Genomic DNA, 23,126 nt, shown 5'->3' on the forward strand with positions numbered 1-23,126 from the left:
TTTTGATAATATATACCTTTCTTTTTGAATCAGAATAATATTATTATATTATTTTTTAAACTATATTTTTTTCTGATAAGAATAAGAGAATTTTTAATAATTCAATATATTTTTATTCATATTGTATTTGTAATATTTTATAAAAAAACGGCTGAAGAGGCACTCTTGTCACTCTTGCGTGTTGAACTGCTAGTATAAATAATAAGGAATAAAAAAAATCTTTAAATGATTGTAGGCTCAAAACGAAGGCCTGCGTTTTCCCTTTCCACAATTTATACACTCCCCACGGGTTCCCTAATCCCTATCACGTGCATTACTTAGAAATTTTCAATAAACCTTGGATATGACAGAGAAGTCACTAATTACGCCATGCAAATTTAAAACTTAACAGCCAAGAAAAACAAACATACAAATACTTCATCTGTTCCTGAAAAGTGAAAACATTAAATAACGGCCCCTCCCTCCCTAACATATGAACCTTGTTTTAATCAATATACTGGGTTGTCCCTAAAAGAAATCAAACTCAAGGTAATTATCAGAACCTTTATGATCAGGTATTGACTTATGGTGAACAGCCTTTTCACTGGCTGATGAAGCTGGGGAAGGAATCTTCTCATACTCTACTGTCTTGGGGATCTCTGGCGGGGTAGCACACCGGATCAATGCCCAATTCACACCTTCAAAAAACGGATGTTGCTTTATCTCAGTAGCCCCTCTTTTATATGCCAATCTATGCTGAGGTTCCTTGACAAGCAACCCCCTTATAAGATCCCTTGCTGCAAAACTGACAATGGGTGCTTCTGGAAACCGCAGAGGCTGGCCTACAACATTAAACAATGTAGCTCGATTTCCAGATCCCTTGAACGGTGTTTTCCCGAACAACAGCTCATATAAAAATATTCCAAAAGTCCACCAATCAACTGCACTTCCATGACCTTCACCCTTAATGATCTCAGGTGCCAGGTATTCGTGGGTTCCGACAAATGACATTGACCTAGCATCAGTGGGTTCTGCTATCAACTCGGGTAGTGGACTCACTTGATTGCCAATTTCAGTTTTGGGTTTCCTTTCCTTCTTTGATTTGCTGGAAAAGAGTCGGGGTGAAAAACATGTAGTAGGAGCAACACAAGAAGGCTGGATGCAGGATGGCGGCTCAATACATGCAGGTTGGACACAATAACCAGGATTCTTTCTTAAAGGCTCAGAATCTGTAGATGAGGTTTTTACAAGGGTTGGACTAACAGCACAACGGAGGGAAAGGTCAAAGTCAGAGAGCATAATATGTCCGTCATCCCTAACAAGTACATTTTCTGGCTTAAGATCACGGTAGACAATCCCAAGCATGTGAAGGTACTCCAAAGCCAGGAGGACTTCTGCCACATAAAACCTGCATGGTAGAGTAAATTAACAGTTGCTGTCATCATCTCAAATAAACATCATGGCCAAATTTCACCTAAAATTTTTAAAATTTCTGTTGCACTTGTCACTGTTACTTATTTTGATCAGGCTTTTAAGAAGAAATGAAAGTAAACAAACATAACTCAATAGAGAATGACTCGTGACCCACTAAGAATCTATGTAAATATAATTCAAGGAAATAGAATTTTAAAAAATTTGAAAAAATCAAGGGGAAAATATGAAGTAGACTACAACTAAAATATCTTGGAAAGGGGTATTAATCCCTAATGTAATTATCAGAAGACTCGAGCCTAGCATTCTTCCTAGACTTCAGTGAGAAGGCAACTGACATTTTATCTAAAAAACTGGGTCCAATTTTCACAAAAATATTTACAAATATTACAAACACAAGAGTGAAACAAAAGCAGGATTTAAGTTTAACATACTTTACTGCCTGCTCAGGAAAATGCTTCCCTGGCTGCTTCTGTCTAAGAGTATGCAAGTCCCCACCAGGGCAGAATTCCATTACCAAACACGAGAACTTCTCTGTCTCAAAATGGGTATACAAAGTCGGAAGGAAGGGGTGGTCCAATGACTGAAGTATTTCTCTTTCTGTCTGAGCACGGAGTAGTTTTTTACGACTAGCCAGGGATGCCTTGTCCATTACCTTCATTGCAAAATAACATTTAGTTCCGCTCAGTTCAGAGAGATATACACTGCCAATATCTCCACAACCCAACCTCTTCAGTAGCCTAAAGTGACCTAAACCCAGTACCCCATCTCTAGCTCGAACAGCTTGGATGGCTTCCCATCTCAAATCATTAGCCTTGTGAGGCTTGTTAATGCTGCTACTAAAGCTGCTGCAGCTACTCTCATCGCTCACATCACTACTTGTGCTTCCTCTGCAAATACTGCTCTTACCACTCTCAACAGGATCAGCTCGATCACTGATCTTGGCACTTCCACTGGTCTTTGCAATACTACTAGCCCCATCACTTATTTTGGCCGAAACAGAACTGTTCTTCACGCTTCCATATACTGATGACTTTTTCTCTTGATCAATAAGGTTTTCCTGAGAACCTCTGGTCTCATTAACAGCCTGTTCAGAACCAGAGGGTCCAGAACCAAATCTTTTACTCAGGGAATCAGACCCCTTTCTAGTTGAACTTCCCGACTTCTTGTCTTCGGAAGTTTCCCCAGTATTCTGCTTCAATGTGTTTTGTGCAAGCCTTGATATATCTCCAGAAGCAGCCAGCTCAGGCTTGTCTGCCTTCGGAACCTGCAGATGAGAAGGCTTGGTGTCTTTTGTTTCTAAGGTTTGGATCACAGCTGTCTTGTGATGGTGTTTTGGAGGAGCTTTGGTGCTAGTCTTGGAGTCCATCAGAGCAGATAAGCAGTTCCAATTGAAATCAAATATAACAAGGTCATGGCTGAGTAGCCATTTATTTCTTCAATAATAAGCAACAACCTATCAAGCGCATCAACAGCATCAAACAGTTGTCAGCAATTTAACAGAGTTTTGTGTGAAAAGCATGCTTGATTCTGACCACAATAGCATGTGAAAGAAACTGATCTCTCATTCTACCATAACCGGAGTCAAAGACATAAACACAGTTATCATCACCGCACAGCTAGTTTGCACTCAATAGCAGAGAAATAGATCCAGTAAGCAGTAAAACAACATCAGGGACAATTAAATAAGCACATTAACACTAACATAACTAAACTAGCTATTATTCATTTGACAAATGATGACACCCTATATGTATTCTAGAAAGAAGAAAACTTGAGGCATGCAGAGCATGATCACCAGATTAGTAAAGCCCAAATAGTGATGCTTTATGAAAAACATGCAATCACTTTTCATGTTTCCCACTGCCCTAAAACATAACAAGCAGTTAAAACAAACTGCCAACGCATCCCTCTATCCCACACAAAAAATGAAAATAAAACAAAACAAAATAAAATCTTAGAACAAACAAATAGAGTTGGAATTGAAGTCCCAACAGCAAAGCAAAGAGTCAGTGAGAATAAGCGGTGAATGCAGATTTTTGTGAACATTGGTAAAGCTACAAGAATTGAGATGGGCGAAGGAGGGAAAGGAAAGAGAAGAAGGGGGGTAATTGAATGAAAATGCGATCTTCATGAAAGGGAATGGAAGGGGTCAAATCTGAAGCAGATCCGAGAAGACGGAGATGGAAAAAGCAAAACTTGAAAGGTAAGGGAGCGTAAAAGGATACACAGAAATGCAAAAGGGGAAAGTTAAGTATGCGCAGAAAAGAGTACCTCAGCAGAAGGGTGAGAAAACTGAGGGGCGTTGGTTCAGCCGTGAAGGGTAGAAAGCGCACAGTGTAGAAAGGGAGCTGCTACGGCGTTGCCTGGTGCTGGTGCTGATGCTGATGCTGGCGCTGGCGCTGGCGCTGGCGCTGATACTTTCTAATACGAAAAATATATAAAAATACAAAATATATACTAAAATTAATTATAAATATATTTATATATAAATAATTAAATATATAATTTAATTTATTTTTTAATATATGTTTTATATTTTATTTTTTATTTTATATTATTAATTAATTTAATATACACCTATTATAATTAAAAAATATATTATTAAGAATTTATAAGGACTCAAATTTATAACCATAACCAATATAGGAATAACGAATTTGGAAAAAATAAAAGAATACCAAAGTCAATGAACAATATTACTACAAGAATAAAAAGGAATTTTTTATTTTTAATATTGGAGTGGTAGTGGTGTTTTTTTTAATCGTTTAACAAGAAAAGCAGAAATCAGACCGTCCGATTTATTAGAAGTACAGAAATTGGACCGATCGTCCGATTTCTAGAGGTACACAAATCGGACCGTCCGATTTGTGGAAAAAAAATTAAAAAATTTGAGGTACAGAAATCGGACCGTCTGATTTGTGATAAAAAAAATTAAAAAATTTGAGATACAGAAATCAGACCATCCGATTTGTGTACTTCTACAGTTTTAAAAAACACAAAAAATTACCATGTTAAGGTATATCACCACTTCTACTTCCATAACAAAAAAAAATAGCCAATAAAAAGCATGCACCTTATATCTAAGTATTTAACCTTTTTTTTTCATTCGAATAACATTTTCAACTCAAAAACTATATTTTAGGATAATTTACATTATTTTTGAGATTTGCCTAAATACTTGGTAGAGATGGTAATTGGTAGGGATGGCAATACAATGGGTAGGAGTGGATTTTTGTCTTATTCGATACCACCTATTCTACAATAACTCACATTAAATTCGTCTCATATTTATCGTAAAAAGTTAAATTATAACCTATCTCTATAGGTACATATTCCTTCCCTACTTATTCCTATAATTATTAAAATTTAACAAATAAAATTAAATTTTAAAATTTATATAACCATTATTACATACATAATATAAACTAAAATAAAAATTTAAATATAATACAATGTTATTAATTATTTTACCGGAGCGAATTTTACCTAAGTCCGACCCCGTCCCGTCCCATTTCTGTTAAAAACTCGTCCCGGTGCGGAAAACGAGTAATTAAGCATAGTAGATACCCGCGAGTTCGACGAGTAGTGTTACCATCCCTATACTTTAGTAAATCTAATAAGTTTAATTCGATTTATTTGTATCAAATGCATATAGTAAATTGATTCAGCCTAGTTCAATACATATTACAAAATATATAAAAAAAATAAAAATACAAACTATTGATTCTCTTTTTACAACAAAATACTCTCCTTTTTATAATCAAATCATGCATACTCATAATAAATTAAAATTATTTTATTTCCGTAGTTATCCTAAATTAAGCATGTCAAATTTTATATCAGAATTTTTATTATTCACAAATAAATTTAAAATTATTTAAAAAAAAAACTCAATTTTAATAAACATTTGTGAACAATAAAAACTTTTTCAAATTTAATTTTAAATTTTAATACAAAAATATACTCTTCTAATATAATATTCTTTAACTACGAAATCACAACTAAATATATAAAATAGTATATTTCTGTATCCACGTTTAAATCCGTGAATAATAAATTTTTTATTTAAATTAAAAAAAAAACATAATGAGCATAAGGGTGAGGGAAATCCCAAATAGACAATAGTAGCTATCAATATCATGATTATGTTCGCATGAAATCACCGGATGGAAATACATATTTCCATAAGTTAAGGCGACATCAAGATTTTGTGTTACCTAAATTGGGCGCCTGCTTTCACTTGCAGGCAATAAAACTCTCTAGGCAAATTAAAGGACTAATTGTTGATGAGAATGTTTGGATGATCCAATGAAAAGTAGATCAGACCTGTATTACTGAATCATCTCAGCTATAAGTTTAGGTGGTCCATCTAGCTATACTAGCCTAGCATTACAAGTTTTGCTTATTTATATACAAAAAATACCAAGTGCCTTTAATTATTTAAATGAAATTATTAAATTCCATCTACTAATTTTCTCCAAAATTTCCATATATACAGCAATTAAGTTGGATATTCTGATTGTCTTTAGAATAAAAGCCAAGCAGGGCCCAACCTCAAAAAATGAGATATAGGTCCTGATGGGACAAGGAATCCCTCAAGCATCACTCAAACCCTAGCCATATGTAGTGAGAAAGTGATGAGCAAGGATAATACTTATTATGCGATATGCATTAGCAATAACTAATAAATGAGCTTAGCTTTTCAGCATAGATTGAAACTGATTAATTTAATGACTGCAGTGCAGAATACTTTAACAAATTAAAGTAGTAGGGCTTTTTTTTTTCTGTTATATTTTAAGATATGTGGTTTTGCATTGGCACGAGTTTATGAGGTCCAAATTGACTATGAAATTAAATCTATTTAATAATGACAATCAATCTGGTCGGAATTCATTTTCTCATATGAATCAAGCTGCTAGGTACTATCCCAATGTCTTAGTCTTACTAGAAAGCACTACTTTTCCCATATGATGCTCCCTTAATCTCTACCACAAAATGAACATCATTCTTTCAGCAGGTCCCCTTCAAGCATAAATAAAATGTTTCCAAATGGTGGATTTAGTATATATTATTCATGATTATAGTTATATATACGTATGAGCATATATATACATATACACTTGAGTACTACAAATAGGAAAACGCGAGCAGATAATTGAGATCCAAGTGTCTATTATAAAACGACAATGGATCAACTTTGGATTGTGACTCCAATCTATTAAATGCTTTGTTTGATTGCCAATGTATTGGTTCAAGTCATTGTCTAGAGTCATTCAGCCATAGCCACATAGAGAGGAGGGGAGCAGCGAAAAGGAAATTACTTGTGACCTTTGGCTTCTGCTTAGGGGTAAAATTAATTAATTAGCTAGACAGGATTATATATTTTTAGTGGGATTTTGATAATTAAATTATTTCTCTCCACCGCAGAGACCATAATAATGATTAATGAACTTCATTTCATGGAAAGGTTGGAGTGTGTGGACAAATGCATCAACAAATACTAAACTTAATACGATCTCTTATACATGCATGCACAGAGGTGAACCCATGCCCACATGCAACTCTTTGAATTTTTTTAATGAAAACTAGCATATATAGTGGGGTAGGTTTTTGGTGGTTAAGGTTATAGTGACTAAGAGTGGCTAAGCTTTGAATGACCAATAAACACATGACATGTGAAGAGTTGGATATAAGTTGTCAATGAGAATAATTGGAACTTATTGTTAGTGATGACTACAGGGCAAAAAGTAAATAAACGGACCAAAACTATGTGTATATTATGTGGGCTTTTTATTTAAAGAAAAAAATTTGTTAGTATTTTTTTAGTGGATAATTCCAAAATTTCAATGGTTGGGCCTTAATGTGAAAATTCATTATAATGTTGGATCAATAAGAAGTCATGAACTATTAATCAATGAAAATAATAATAATAAAAAACAACAAGAACTACATCATGTGATATTTATGTAAACTCCTATTATTAATATATCTGTGGCGTGAATTATATAAGAATATAAATTTATAAAATGTTTAAATTTTATAAGAAAATGTTATTATTTTTTAAGAAATTAACTAAATTAATTAGTGATGACAAACATTATTTTTGGGTAAAATAAATAATTAGTGTTGATTAATTATAATTGCATATTACTAATTATTTATAAAATATTGCAGGCCAAAATGTGAATTACAGCCCAAATAGAATGAGAAATAAAACAAGGCTGATGGATCAATAATGTAAACGAAGCCCATAAGGAAACAAGGCTGAAACATCAAAACGGGCAAAAAGGTAGTGATCCGATCCAAGTCCTGGTACTTCATTTGGTTCAAACTCCTTCCATGTGCTTCAACCAAAAGCAACGTTCACCTCTGTGAGTTGGTCAGAAACTCAAAAAAGTAAGAAAGAGAGAAAGAGCTTCTCCCCTAAGCTAGTAACCAAAGAAGCAAGAGAGAGAAGGTTCAATTTTGAAAGACAGAATGTCAAATCAACAAGTTCAAGCCAAATCATGCTTAAGAAAAGATCAAAGGTAAACCATTTCCTCATACATGCAACTCAGTTTCTTCTCTTCTTCCTAACTCTCTACTCAGTCCTAAATGGGATACAAAGGAAAGTTGGTTTCCGTTCTTCTCTGCTGTGTATCCACGATCTCAAACTTGTCTTGGGGACCAAGTTGGTTTTCAAGGGTTCAGATTAAGTTGACCACTAGAAGACTTTTGTGGTTGCTGCTTTATGGCTTTCGGCCAAGATGAAGGAGTCAAAAGCAAATTTTCCACTCTAAAGTTTAATGAGAAAAAATGAATATGTGGGTTGGTGAAGCTCAAGGCTCAAGGTGTTGACCTTGGAAGAAGAACCAAGCAACATGCAAGGAGATAAAAGAAGTTTGGTGTTCATTCAGAAAAAAAAGGAGAGATAATCAGAGTATTGAGGTTTTGTTCTGAGAAGTGTTCTTTGAGAAAGTTCAACTAACTAGACGGTGTTACCTAATCAAAGGTGCATTCCGCCAGTATGAAGAACTGAATCAGAGGCTTGCTAATCTAGTTTTTGCATAGCACAAAGGCTGTTGATGAAGTCAATCTCCTTCATATTTTACTGATTGTAATGTACTTTTCTAAGTTTATCTTTTTGTAATTTCTTGTGAAAAAATGCATTGTGAGAAAGCTCAAGTAAAAGCCATGAGTGAAAAAAGGCAGAGTGATACACTTGAGAGAAAAGCCTAGAGTTATTTTCTGATTTCTTTAGGTTGGTTAAGTGTCTTGTATCTTGTACCTATTAGGTATCCCTTTCTTAGTTGGGTTAGCACTAAGAGTGAATAGTTAGGTGTTAGCATAGCCAATATCAAGTTAGGTTAGAACTTGAGTGTGAAATTGGTGAATGTAATACTTTTAACTATAGTGAAAATTTCTCCATTGTTGTGGAGGAGACTGGACGTAGGTTGCATAGCACAAGGCAACCGAACCAGGATATATGCTAGTGTTATCTTTTCTTTTCTCTGCTGTGTTCTATTTTCTGATATTCATGAGACAAAAATAAATTGTCTCATAAATTTTCACTGCTGAGTACAAACAGAATCAGAATTGAAACTTTTGTTTTAAAAGGTTATAACAGCAACTCAAAAGAAGGCATAGATTCAACCCCCTTCTCTAAGCCTACCACAACCTTCAATGTGTGCAAAACTTTGATAAATATAAGTGCAAACTATATGTTTATTGTGTACAAAATCTCTCTAAATATGAGTACAAATTATTACTGACTAAGTGTTGGCAAAAAAATGATAATACTTGTTAGTCATGTAGCATTGTTCTTATTAAAAAATTTTATAATAGTTTTATGAATAAGATTTACTTTTTTACTTTGTGAATCCACTAAAACTGGCATCCGTAAATCTTGAATTCATAAGGTCATACTTTTGATAATTTACTTAAATAAACTAGTTGAAAATCAATCATACTAGATTGTCTTAAAACTGAATTTACTGTTAATTTTTTTTGTCCTCTCAATATTTATATAAAGCGTGGTCCTTGTATAGAATTTTAAACAAACAAATATAAAAACTGCAAAACTACCACGACTTATGAAGTAAATTTGTTAATTTTTATCAACCTTTATGCTTTTTTAAGATATTAATTTCTTATTTTTTATTTAACTAAAAATTCTTTGTTTTTTAATTTGTATATCCAAGATTATGCATATTATTTGTTAATTCCTTTAACCCGAATGCAGCAATCATGTCTGTCCAATATTGGTCAAACTCCTCTACCTTAAAATGACCATACACCAGCAGCACAAAAAGCATTATCCTTGATGTTCGAAACAGCATTCCGCACTAGGTACCAAGTGCAGAGTCGATGCGTGGCATTAGGGAATTATGTCCTAATAGCCTCCTTCATTGACTCGTCTCCATCTTTAACCACAACTTTAGGCTGTTTTTGATGGATGAATTCAAGGAAAGTGCCTAGCAGCCACTTATAAGATGGAATTTTCTCGTACTCCAGCAACCCGAAACAAAAAATTATTGCCTGTCAGTGGTGATTAGTGCCAGAAAATATTACCAAAGGCCGATTGTATAGATTCTTCCTATATGTCGAATCAAAGGCCAACACGTCACCAAAGCACTCATAGTCATACTGCATCGCCCCATCCGACCAAAACAATGCAAGTAACCAAGATGGTTTTCGGGACAATATGTGTACATCACAACAGCTAATGGATCCACCTCAGTTTTTTCCTTTAGATAACTTATTGCTACTGTTGCATCTCCCTAAACGATCCGAGAGCGATGTACATCGTCGATATAGTTGTAAACGTCCTTCTTTATGAAGTGAAAACTTCGATAACCACTAGACAAATATGCAAAGAATCCCATGATCTGACTGGTCTGGAATTCTGCTTCGTGCATACTATGAATGTGGGCTTTATCACCTTCGTTGATATTGCGGTGGACTGCCAGGACATTAGTGGAAGCAGGCAAAGTCAAATCATGATTATGATCTTGAACAAATGTCTTCATCCTCTACTTGTCACTCTGTTTGTCTAAGAACACAACAAACTTCGTATTGCAATTGGTCTTGGTCTCCGCCTTATACGTCCTCTTCCTATCTTCCCCGCAAGCCCTGTCGATTGCAATAGAAAAACTTCCTCACGACATTGCCTTCATCATCTTTAATGGAATCCCCTTTTCAAACAGCAAATCCAGTCGCCTTTGCATACTCCACATATCTTGCATAAGCCTCTTCAACCCTATGAAATTCAGTATCAGCCAATGCAGTCGTGGTTGAAAGCATGAAAGTGTCCACATCATCACTTATTTGACCGCCTGAACGACCTGGTGACTCCGATGAAGTCACTCTGCCACCCTCGTCCCCTTCACCAAATACATCAACTCTCTCTACCGGCTCACTCTCCTTGCCCACTCGTGATGATGACTCTAACCCCTTAGAGACATCTTCCTTGTCGAACTCACTACTACTCCATCCATCAGTCCATTGACCCGAAAAGTCCGAGTTTCCTTCGCTGCCACTATCCATTCCAAGGCGTTATTAAGTACCTACATTATACAATTCAAAATTAAACACACTGACAAAATCGAAGATAACATAAAACTCTAACATTTGATTCACAATATCAATGCCAATTCAAAAAAGTATAATTTTCAATTATACAAAGAATTCCAATTCTCTTCAAACTAAATCAGACGAAGAACAAAGTACTAATTGGCTTTCCTAATTCTTTAAAGATAATTTAAAGCCTTTAATGCGTGGAGGGCTAATTATACAAAAAGCAATAACTTTATATATAAGAGAATAAATTCATCAAAGAAAGATACAAGTTCATTTTATTTGCCTCATCAATTCTTGTGATGATTCTGGAAAAAGAAGATATTTATTTGAACTAAAAAAGGGAATAAAGAAGATACGTAAGAAAATTTATTTGAACTCAGATATTGGAGAGGAAAGAGTACTAGTAGAACTAAAACATAACTCAAAAGTAAAAGGTTAATTTTATGCAGAACAAAAATTGAAAATTTAAATAAAATAAAATAAGAAAAACTTAGATACATACATTAGATATTAAAATCTCCTTCAACCTTCCAACAAAAGAAGGAGAAAAAGAAGATAAACAGAAGGTTAGTTTGAACCCAGGATATCAGACAAGAAAGAGTATCAGTAGAACTAAAGCATAACTCAAAAGTAAAAGATTTATTTTGTGCGAAAAAATTGAAAATTAAAATAAACTAAAATAAGAAAAATTCAAATAGATACATTAGATCCTAACTTACAGTGTCATTTGTGAAAAAGCACTAAAATCTTCTTCAACCCTTTCAACAAAAAAAGAGGAGAAAGAAGATAAACATGGGATTTATTTTAACCCAAGATATCAGACAAAAAAAGAGTATTAGTAGAACTAAAGCATAACTCGAACATAAAAGGTTTATTTTGTACAAAAATAATTGAAAATTGAAATAAAATAAAATAAAATAAATTCAAATAGATATATTAGATTATAACTTGCAGTGGCATTTGTGAAAAAAACTCAAATCTCCTTTAACCCTTCCAACCGAAGGAAGGAAAAAAAGATGATAAATAGAAGAGTTTATTTAAATCCAAAACATTGGAGAAGAATAAATACGAACTAAAGTATAACTTGAAAGTAAAAGGTTTATTTTGCGTAAAAACAATTGGAAATCGAAATAAAATAAAATAAAGAAAACTCAAATAGATAAGTTCGATCATAATTTGTAGTGATATTTGTGGAGAAGTACTCAAATATCCTTCGACCCTTCTAACAAAAATTTCTAACACAAACACTCTTTATTGCTAATGACTCTCTCTAAACAACCAATGTAAACAAATAAGCCATATATACATAGATGGTGTGATACATAGATCTTCTCAGCAACAAGAAGCTAACCAACCAAACCAATAATACTTTCTAAAGATAGGAAGAAAGTAAGGGAAAAATTTGTTTCATGAATGCTAAAACATGTACACACATTATTGTTAAACTTTTTGTACAATCACATGCCACGTTTTGATACTCTATTAAATTTATTCATGTTGGAAACCAACAAAAGTAAGACACTTTCATTGAAGTTTCAATAATAATCCAAAGATGGCCAATTAATATGCTTCCAAGATCCATACTCATTCAAGATACTAACAACAAAAACAGAGAACTCAACAATGGCGGCAGGAAGAAATAGAAAAAGGATGATAACATACCTGAATGTAGCGACTGCCAATGCTACCGACGATATACCAGTTGCACCAAGATGCTTCCAACATCTTGATGTTCAATTCCACGCACACATCCTTCTTCGATCCGTGCCTACCAGGTACGACGCTAATAACCCAAAACGCTTGTTCCCCACCTCCGACTAGTGCCATTCAACGCAGCCCATGATATACCCCGCTTCCAACACCTTGATAGAATAATCCACGCAAATCACCTTCTCCGGTAAATACCTAACAGGTGCCGCGACAACGACCCACAACGAATTTCACCTTATCCATTGACTAAGTCCCCTTTTTGAAGTTGGAACCTTAACTGTAGTTTTTAAATTTCTTTTATTTTTTTCTAATAAGTTTTTCCCAAAAATAAATTTCATTTCGGACTTTGCTAGGTAGAGAATGGCTTTTGTGAACAATATGAACAATGGGCTCTAAAATTGATCCAATAAAGTAAAACACACTACACCCCCAAATTACCCACCTAAATCTTAATATTAGGATAACTATCCACACACCTAGTGAATTGAACATCCGATATATCCATTATTCACATTATTTAATATTTTTATTGTCTACCTATACTTTTTCATTTAAATTTCATGATTTTGCCCTTCATTAATGTTACCAACTATTATTATTTTTACTGTAATTAATAAATTCACTTGGTCATAGTACAATCAATCACAAGTTTCCACTGCACGTGTCACCAACAAATACAACACACATCATCATTTTAGCCACCTTAACTTCTTGGCCACTACAGAAGCCCCCCATATATTATACTACAATGCCAATAAAATTTATTATTTTTGTCAGTAATTGATCAATAATGTTTAAAAGTATAAATTTAAAATATATTATTTAATTGTAAGACTAAAAAAATTAAATTTATAACCAAAAGTACTGTTCAAAAATAATATATATACATATACATATATATTATATATTAATTATCAATCAACTATTTAAAATTCAAAATATACATTTTTAATATATAAAATAACACACAATAATAATAATTAGTGAATTGCCCCGTGCGATGCACGGGTATGGTAAGTTTAATGAAAACCATTTATTATAAAAGTGTTTTTATGTTATTAACATATGTATGAGTGTTTTATAATAAATTGGATCGTTAATCAAAAATATTTATATCATTTTAATTTCTTATAATATTGAAAGAGTATATATATGACTTTTTTAGTACAACAATTCAGAAAAAAAATTTCATACTTTTACATAAAGCAATACATACAGAAATTAACAATTTTTGTAGAACATAAATATTTAAAAAATACATGTTAAATAGAATTTAAAATGATACATAATCAACAGACATTTAGAAAAACTTCTCTATAAACCATGTTAATGGTTGTATCTTTTAATCTAGTAGAATTATTCTCATTTAATACTCGTAACCCATATTTTGATGTTATTCTTGAAAGAGCAACATAAAGCTGACCGTGTGTAAAAACATACTTAGGGAAATATAAACCAACAGTTGTCAAAGTTTGATCCTGAGACTTATTAATAGTTATACAAAATGAGACAATTGATGGAAATTGTCTCCTCTGAAACCTAAATGGAATAGTTTGGTTATTGGGGATCATGTTCATACGTGGTATTAGAACCACTTGTCCTGCTTTTTCACCCGTTAATGTAATACATTCAACAACATGATTGCCCAACTTGTGTACATGTAATCTTGTTCCATTGAATAACCTATTTGATTGATCAATGTTTCGTAGTAACATAACCGGTACACCTTTTTTAAGAGTCAACTGGTGAGGCGACAAACCAGAACAATTTATAGCATTCAGAATATTAGATGTGATTGTATCTAACTCAGATTCTATGTTTTCTTCTTCTACATACAATGAATCAGAGCTAGATAGGTCTTCTCCTCATCCACTAAATATTTCATGATGTGCTTGTTATCATCATTAACAATCTCAAGTGTAGGTGCAAGTATTGTTCTATCTCTGAAGTATGATGTATTATTTAAATTTAACAACAAATTTGAATACACAAAACAAACCAACTGATTGAAAGTTTTGTTAGTATCCTGAGTAAGGATGTCATCGGGAATGATTACTTCACTTTCTCCATCAGTTGAATTACCTACCAAACCGTCACCAATACTTAGTAACCACGTTGCGAATTTAGAAATTTGCCCTAGTTGCGATTGGTTTGCTCCAACCGTAAGGCGCATGTAGATTGTCAACTTCAAAACTTTGCATAATTCTCAAAGATATGATGAGTTTATGGAAGAGAGCATAATATCCTGTCGTGATCCCATTGGTATTACTGGAAGAATCTGCCTAAAGTCACCTTCTAGCAAAACAACCTTCCCACCAAAAGGCAAATCTGGATTATAACATTTCTCATACTTTAGAATATCTCGCAAATATTTATCCAAAGCTTCATAACATAGCTTATTCAACATTGATGCCTCATTCCATATAATAAGCTTTGCTTTACATACCAGCTTGGCTAGAGAAGTGTTTTACTTGATACAATATACAGAATCCTCATTTAGATCAAGCAGTATCTTAAATCTTGAATGAGTTGTACGGCCATTAGGGAGTAATAAGGATGCAATCCCACTGGATGCCACATTCAATACAATTTCACCTTTACTCCGTATAGCAGCTGAAAGTGTCTTGTAAAGGTATGTCTTTCCAGTACCACCATATCCATATACAAAGAAAAAACTCCAACATCTTCATTAACAGCCTGAATAATAGTATCAAATGCTTTTTGCTGATCTAAATTCATGTTGGGTAAATTTTTTGACAACTCATCTCTCAGGTCAGATAAATCAAAGTTTATCTTGTCCATTATTAGACGATCTTCTATTCCATCTCTAGCATCCAAGGATGGGAGAGGCATCTGATCATACTCTTTAAGTGATCTACCATTAGCTTGTAATTTTTCTTCAATCTTGTAAAGAGTTAGATTTATAATTTGCTCATCAGATAGTTGTAACTCTACATTGAAAATAACTAAAATTATCATTGTAAACTTAAATATGTACATGAGAATAAATAAAGTTTAAAAATATTACCTTCATAGTGTAGAACTTTCCTTTCAGAATATAGGATGTCTTCAGAAAGTATTTGATAACATTTTTTCCAAACATTTATAGGACTGGAGATGTATGATAATAACAAAACAACAAAAAGATCTCTAATGTAACTCGTAGAAGCCCATGTGCTTGCTTCTATCATAGCATCAATAAATTCTTTATCATCTTGCAACAACTGCGCTTCCTTGAAGGTGGAATGAACAACACCATCAACAGTTCGAAGATCGATGAAACTCATGCAACCTTTTTGTATGTTTAGTAGAAGTCACAAGTAATAATCTTCTTCATTACCACGGGACACATGCGTTAATCGACCAATTGAAAAACCTTGCTATCTTGGCATCCACATGAATATGTTTCATACAAATCTATTAGGAAATTGGCTATACGTAAAAGATCGGCCAAAAGGAAACAATTGATTAGCCAACCATGCTAACAACTTTGTTAGCTTGCCATCTACCCTTTCTATAACATCGATGATGTTTTCATGATCCTTAAAGACCGCTGAATGTTCATTAGGTAAAGGGAATGGTAATCTAATGACTGAATGTTCTTTTTGTTGCATGTCGTACCCAAATACCCTCCAAGCAGCCTCACATGCTGCTATGTTTCTACAGTCATAATAATTACCTATTTCATTAACAACCTATTGACAATCACCATCACTTGTTGATTGATAAAAAGCAAATGTAACTCTCATTTTCCTTGCGAACGTATTTGAAAAGATATTTTATTGCAGAAGTCTGACATGTATTCTCCACATTAATATGGCAACCATATTTTAACAGCAGCGACGGGTTGTATGGTACAATGTAAGAATTGTCAAGTATAACATTCTTATTAGAAATTGAGGACCATTATCAATTCTTCTATATTTCGGAAATCCATCTTCATCAATGATAGTCCTCCTTCCAAATGGATTTGGATAGAACTTAGAGCAACGTCCGTTAATGATGCAAGGACTTTTTTGTTATGATGACCACACGGTCCATGCATCATGAACTTCTCTACTGCTACATATAGTTTAGGCCTCCGTATCTTATCTGGTATCTCAGTAGAAATCAACTTGTCAATTTGAGTTGGTGATTTAGGTGTATGATTTAGATCCATGAACAACAAAATATGAGCATGTGGTAGTTCGCATTTTTGGAATTCTACTGTGCACACATCTGTCATAAATAACACATGTTAACAATATTACATGAAAGTTAAGTAAACAACAAAATTTGTATTACTTACAAGTAGATATCTCGCCAAAGAATTTTCCTTACTTAAAGTCCATAATAAGCTCATTCAACTTTATGTGAAATTCTAGAGACAATGTCAGGACGGTCTTCCACTTTAAAACATGTGTCCTTTAGTAGACGTTTAATCTCATCACATTCAGGATTACATGTTATTATGACAAAATAACTGGGATATCCTGCATATTTACAAATCGCAAAAGCATCCTTACAATTGTTAAATATGTAGCTTGGTCCACCAGTGAAACTGCTCGGAAGTATTATACGTTGACTGGTAGCGACAGCATTTGCTTTACCTCGAACCAATGACTCATGTAGTGCACTATACTTGTCAACCCTCAATTTTGGTTGGTTATTCCTTATGAAGCTGAGACGTTCAAACTCTATCATTTTGTAAGCATCCACTAAGAACTGTTGAAATAATCTTCGAGAATAAAACAAAATTGGAGAATCTTCGAATCTCATTTGAATTCGATATGAGAAGAACTCTCTGATGCTTATATTTTTTCTCTTCTTTGTAGAACTACTCCCGTATCTTGTTGAAGTTTCAATGCCTGGTCTAAAACCATCTTCTTCGTACGAAAAAATTAATGGATATTGAAGTGACAATTATAACGAGTGAAGAAGATCAATCCTTTGCAATTTTTTGGAAGTGGATTCAATGATTATATCTCTTTCTAGAATTGAATCATCAATGTCTCCAACAATTAGAATAATAACCTCGGAAGTTGTTGGTAAGTTGTATACTCTTCCATCCTTAATCCGGTTACGAATAAGCTTCATCCTAATATTTGCATGATTCTCGGCGTTGAATCTATCTCTGGCAGAACGAAACATTTTGCAAGATGATTATGATTGTCTAACATTTCCTTGAGATGGTGCACAATCTCACTTTCAATAATGTTTGAGGAATCAACATTACTAGCATAAATTTTAAAATAAAAAAAATAATTAAAACCTTGACGTATTGCAAATTAAGTATTAATTCATTTAAAAAAATTAGTAACTTGATGGAACTGTGTACCTTACAGCAGATATGCAATTTTCAATTTAATTCTCCGTATCATAAATATAAAGTTGTGCAAATATGGACCTATCTTTTTCGATTGGAAGTAAACTACCAATTGAATGATAATTGTGTCCTCTAATTGAAAATGTAGGTGGAGTTGATCCATTGTTCAAAGAACGATTTATTTTTCCAGCCATAGATGTGAAAGCAAACATAGAATTAAACTTACATATGTGTTTCCGAAAGTATTTTCCTTTCTCATTATCTATACAGTGCATGTCTTGAAGAATAATAAGAATTTCTCTAAGAAATGGAAGCTCAACCTTTCCATCCATGCAACATAAACCAAACTTTGCAATTTTATTTTTTTTTATTTTTGGAAAGTCTTTTAGCATTCCACATTGCTGCTTTACAATAAATGCAGAAATGAACAGGATCACCAGCATCCCACATATCTGAAGGTGTACAAATTTATATTTTGTATAATAGTGAACAAATATTAATGAAATTGGAATAAAACACCAAATTTAAAAGAAAAATATATTTTACCTTCTTCATATGATGGAATAACACATGCAGAAGATTCTCCAGCATCACCATCTATAAATATTTATTAGTTGAATTATAGAAAATCACTGGCGTTAAATTTTTTGTACAAAAAGAAGTGAATGAAATTAACTCACGCTATAAATGTTATGCTTGTCCACAAAAGCAGAAATGATAGAAATATCTCCACATATCTTAATAACTATTATCTTGTATGGTTGAAAAGAGTTAGTGTCTTCCATCTTAACAGAAACTTTAATAAGAACTTCTTATTCTTAAAAGAATCTAACTCAATGGGATACCCCTCATTTATGCCACCCTTGTAAAAAAAATAAAATGTTAGTAAAACATGTTGAATTAGCATCCAAAAAATTTGTAGTGGTATATGGTGCCCATTGGAGCATACGAAGTTAAATAGTACCCTGGTTAGTTAAGCAAGCCTAATTTCAGAAATAGTAGTGCCAAAAAAAGTTGTAGCTTCTTTGTCATATAAAATAAATGATGTAGTGTCAGTGTCATCAGCAACCCTAAAGTTAATGCTATACATGATTAAAAAAAGATACAAATACATGATAATTAGCTAATGTATATGATAGAATGAAATAATGAATATGATATGGTTCTTATAAACTGATTACCTAGGAGTATGAGAGGATGGAAATGTATCATAGGTAGTACAGTGATATGATTTATCACTTTTCTTCAGCGAATAGAAACATTTCTTGCATCCCTTGTACCACCAACCATTCTTTGAATTGATAGCAAAAACAGTTCCAATGGTAACATAAGAACCATTCTAGAATTTAAAAAAAATAGAAATGTCATAAATAATAAGTCTTGGTTATTTATATAAGATGGAGTCAAACCTCAATTAACTCTTTAAGCTCGCATATAGGCTTATAAGTAGATCGATTTAGGAGATCATCTTTCAGTTTATATGCAGGATTTGTAGTAATTTGAGTGAGTTGATTGGCATGAGGGACTCCAGACATTATAATTCTGTAATAAAAATGATAAACTATTAGTACCATGAGAAAAAAAAATACTTAGATGAGAATGTAAAAAAAAAATGACAATACAAAAATTAAATAGAGTCACCTTTGCCTGAAATTCTTAATCTCCTGAAGGTCAGGGTTAACATACAGAATTGAATTATAATTCGTGTTGGATACCCATAGCTCCTATAAAATGATTGTTGATTAATGATTAAAAAAGAATTCTTAATTATGTACTTGAATAGTTATATATTTGTAATAAGGCACCTTTGAACATATTGAATTTAACAAATTGGATAATAATAATAATATACTCAGAAGTAGGTTATTTCTCAAAATGTTGGACCAATCTTGTAGCAAATTCATCCCAAAGAATGCATCTGATCTTACCGTGTCCACTAAGAAGATATATACGATTAGAAAAATAAAATAAGAATGCAAAATATGATTTTCACTAAACATTCTAAAAATGACATAGAAAAAGTTATTAAAAATATGAAAACTAACTCCATATCATCAAGCTTAATGGTAATGTAGATAGACTTTTTTTCATTCATAGAAAACCCAATAATATCACCTTTGGCAGTAAGGAGTCCCATAACATCTGATGAGATAAAATGTAAATGTAATCAATTGTGGGCTAAGAATGAAAAAAAAAATCTCAATTAAATTGTATAGTATCACATATCAATAAGATGAGATCGAGTATTAGTATGGTTAAGAATGAGATCATTGGGTACAAAACGAAAAATATTGGAAGGAAAGTTCACATCCGATACCATCCTAAGCTGAGTTTCTCTCTTGAAATAGATACGATGAGAATGACTTATGGGCTTGTATTTTTTATCATTTAGTGCAAGTGAAAAGTTTGATAAGGTGTAAATCATCCCATTAGATAAATCATCCTCAAACAACCTTCTTTGAGGACTTCTAATTGAGCATTGTATACGATCGCCCTAAACATATAATTTAATTCAAGAACTGTAATGCAGAGAAATATAATATCAAAATCAGTAGTTTTAGTACAAACTTTGAAAAGGAGAGCATTACCACTTCATCCATAACCACCATCTCAAGCATGAATTTTTGAATTTTTTATTCCTTTGGTGAGATTGACCACAACTTCAGGACTCTGACCTTTATCTTATAGTTTTGATTTTCATTGACAGCTTCAATATCCTTTAGCAAGTTGAAAGATGAAGTCATTGTTTAAAATAAAAAAAAAGATAATGGAAGAAAATATAATCAAACTAATTTGGTAATGGTGCTGAAAGAGTTGTTTTGGTAACAACCATCATGACTTTCACAAAAAGGATCAATAATAATAAGGAAGAACATAAAGATAATCATGGCATATAATTAACATGATTGGCTGAAAGAAAATCATGATAGATAATTGGAATTATGAGTAATGATATTGTACAAAAAAAAACAGGTAAAATGTACGAATTTAAGTGACACATGTAACTAAATATGAAAACAAAAAAATAATAATGTGAATAGTAAAATAGATAAAGAACTGAGTACTCTATACTATTATACAACAATGAAAAAAGGAATAAAAAAGTATAATTTAGAGAAAGGTTAAAATATCGAGTGGAATACAAATTCATTAAAACAAATTAGTATAAAATAAGTGCCAAAACAATGATTGAGCTATTTTATGTCTAAAATGAATGAGAAGTCTTTGAAACTAATCCAATACTTTAAAGTAGGGTAAAGTACTAAATTGGTCCCTTACGTTTGGGCGTAATTCTGTTTTGGTCTTTAAGGTTTAAAGTGTCCTATTTGAATCCAAAAAAGTTTCATTTCGCTTCAATGTAGTCCCATCGTGAGGTCAAAGTTAAATAATTAACGGAATATCTACATAACAGTAGTATAAGAACATGGTCGATAATATGGAGAACAAGTACAAGTTCCAGAGGGACAAAATCAACCGTGGATGCATCAATATATTTATTTATCATTCTCTTTAGTTCTATAAAACATATTTCATTTAAATTGTAAGAAGAATGATAAATAAATGTATTGATGCATCTACAGTTGATTTTGTGCCTCTAGAGCTTGTACTTGTTCTCTAGATTATCGATCTTGTTCTTGTACTGCTGTCATATAGGGTATTTCATTAATTATTTAACTTTGACCTCACGGTAGGACTATATTGAAGCTAAATGACTTTTTTGGATTCAAATATGACACTTTAAACCTTAAGGACCAAAATAGGATTACGCTCAAATGTAAGGGACCAATTTAATACTTTACCCCTTTAAAGTAACAACGCACTAAATATATACTTAAAATAAATACTACAAAAATTATATACGACATGAAAGTGTGAAATTGTGTTTAAGAATATAAATTTGAGTTATCATAGCAAGTTTAATATTAATGGATGTATGGTTTGGGTGCATTGAGTTATAATAATCCACTTTATGTTTAGGCATACAGGATAATACATCTATACAAATAGTTATGTATTTATTGAAGAAATCTGATAGAAACATATTATGAGGATTATATGATTTTTCAGTAGTATATAAATTGCCGTTACATATGATATAAGAGAAATTTTGAAGCTGGTGGCGACTAAGCTGACTTGATTACATAAATATGATTTAATTCAAAATTTTATCAGTTAAAAAATTATCATATCACTGCAAAGAGTCCTCTGATTATTAGAATGCATCAATTTCGTAGTAGGAACTTGGATACCATGTAAGAATACAACGAAAGCTATTCGAGAAGAAAAATTAATAAAAAAACAGAAATTAATAAAGAAGAAAAGAATGAACATGATAATTAGACTACTGTATTCAAATAAATATATCCATTACATATATAAATAGAAAAAATCATGAGAAATAGAAACAAATTAACTGCATAATGAATATCCAAAAAGATCTATAGTATTTGATAGAAGAGAAAATCCTAACAAATACCAAATACTTAAAACTTTTAAATTCATTGATTTCTCATCATCAACAGGGACGTCAAATTTAACCTTGTTCCCTTCGACTATGCCATGTTGAAGACAAAATTTGCGCCATCTCCTGGAAAGAAAAACTTCTGAATCCCTCTAACAAAGTCCTATTATGAAAGAAGGTCTAACCTTTTGATGTACGTTGACATAAGACAGCTTTGAAGGGAATGCCAAAGAAGCAAATTTTGAAGGCAACAACTGTGATAGTGAGAATAAAAGGAATGAATGGAAAAAATCATGAAGAAATATAAACGATAACATAAGTTATTGAGTATTAAGTTAACACATAACTTTACCATTGAATAATGAGTAGCCTGGTACTTAGATACAGTTTTGACCATGGAATAAATTTTTGGACAATGGGGAGAAGCTGGTGGAGATATAACTTGAATTATGTGAAAATAAATTATCCTTATTATTTGGTTCTGTATATTGTGAGCAAATTGAATATAAGAGGAAATGAAGTTAAGACCTTTTGACGAATTGGAAATAGATTTTCAGCAGCAATAATGAAGTTTTGGATTTTTTGCATGAATAACTACATACCAAACAAAGACGCATATGTATAACAACAACAATAACATTTCAAATATTACCAAAATTAGAAGATATACATTAGATC

At 32.5% G+C, this 23,126-nt stretch overlaps 1 protein-coding gene across 1 annotated transcript; it reads right to left on the reverse strand.

Annotated features, from left to right (window-relative positions):
- Positions 1-309: 309 nt before the first annotated feature.
- Positions 310-3,832, reverse strand: LOC107465919 (serine/threonine-protein kinase D6PKL2). The gene is made up of 3 exons (XM_016084911.3): positions 3,685-3,832; positions 1,845-2,866; positions 310-1,387 (listed from the first exon to the last, which is right to left on the reverse strand). The coding sequence occupies exons 2-3, from the start codon at positions 2,777-2,779 to the stop codon at positions 508-510; spliced, it is 1,815 nt and encodes a 604-aa protein (XP_015940397.1). The 5' UTR covers positions 2,780-2,866; positions 3,685-3,832; the 3' UTR covers positions 310-507.
- Between the last annotated feature and the right edge of the window lie 19,294 nt (positions 3,833-23,126).

This window comes from Arachis duranensis, chromosome 1, assembly GCF_000817695.3.
Source record: "Arachis duranensis cultivar V14167 chromosome 1, aradu.V14167.gnm2.J7QH, whole genome shotgun sequence".
NCBI classification, from domain to species: Eukaryota; Viridiplantae; Streptophyta; class Magnoliopsida; order Fabales; family Fabaceae; genus Arachis; species Arachis duranensis.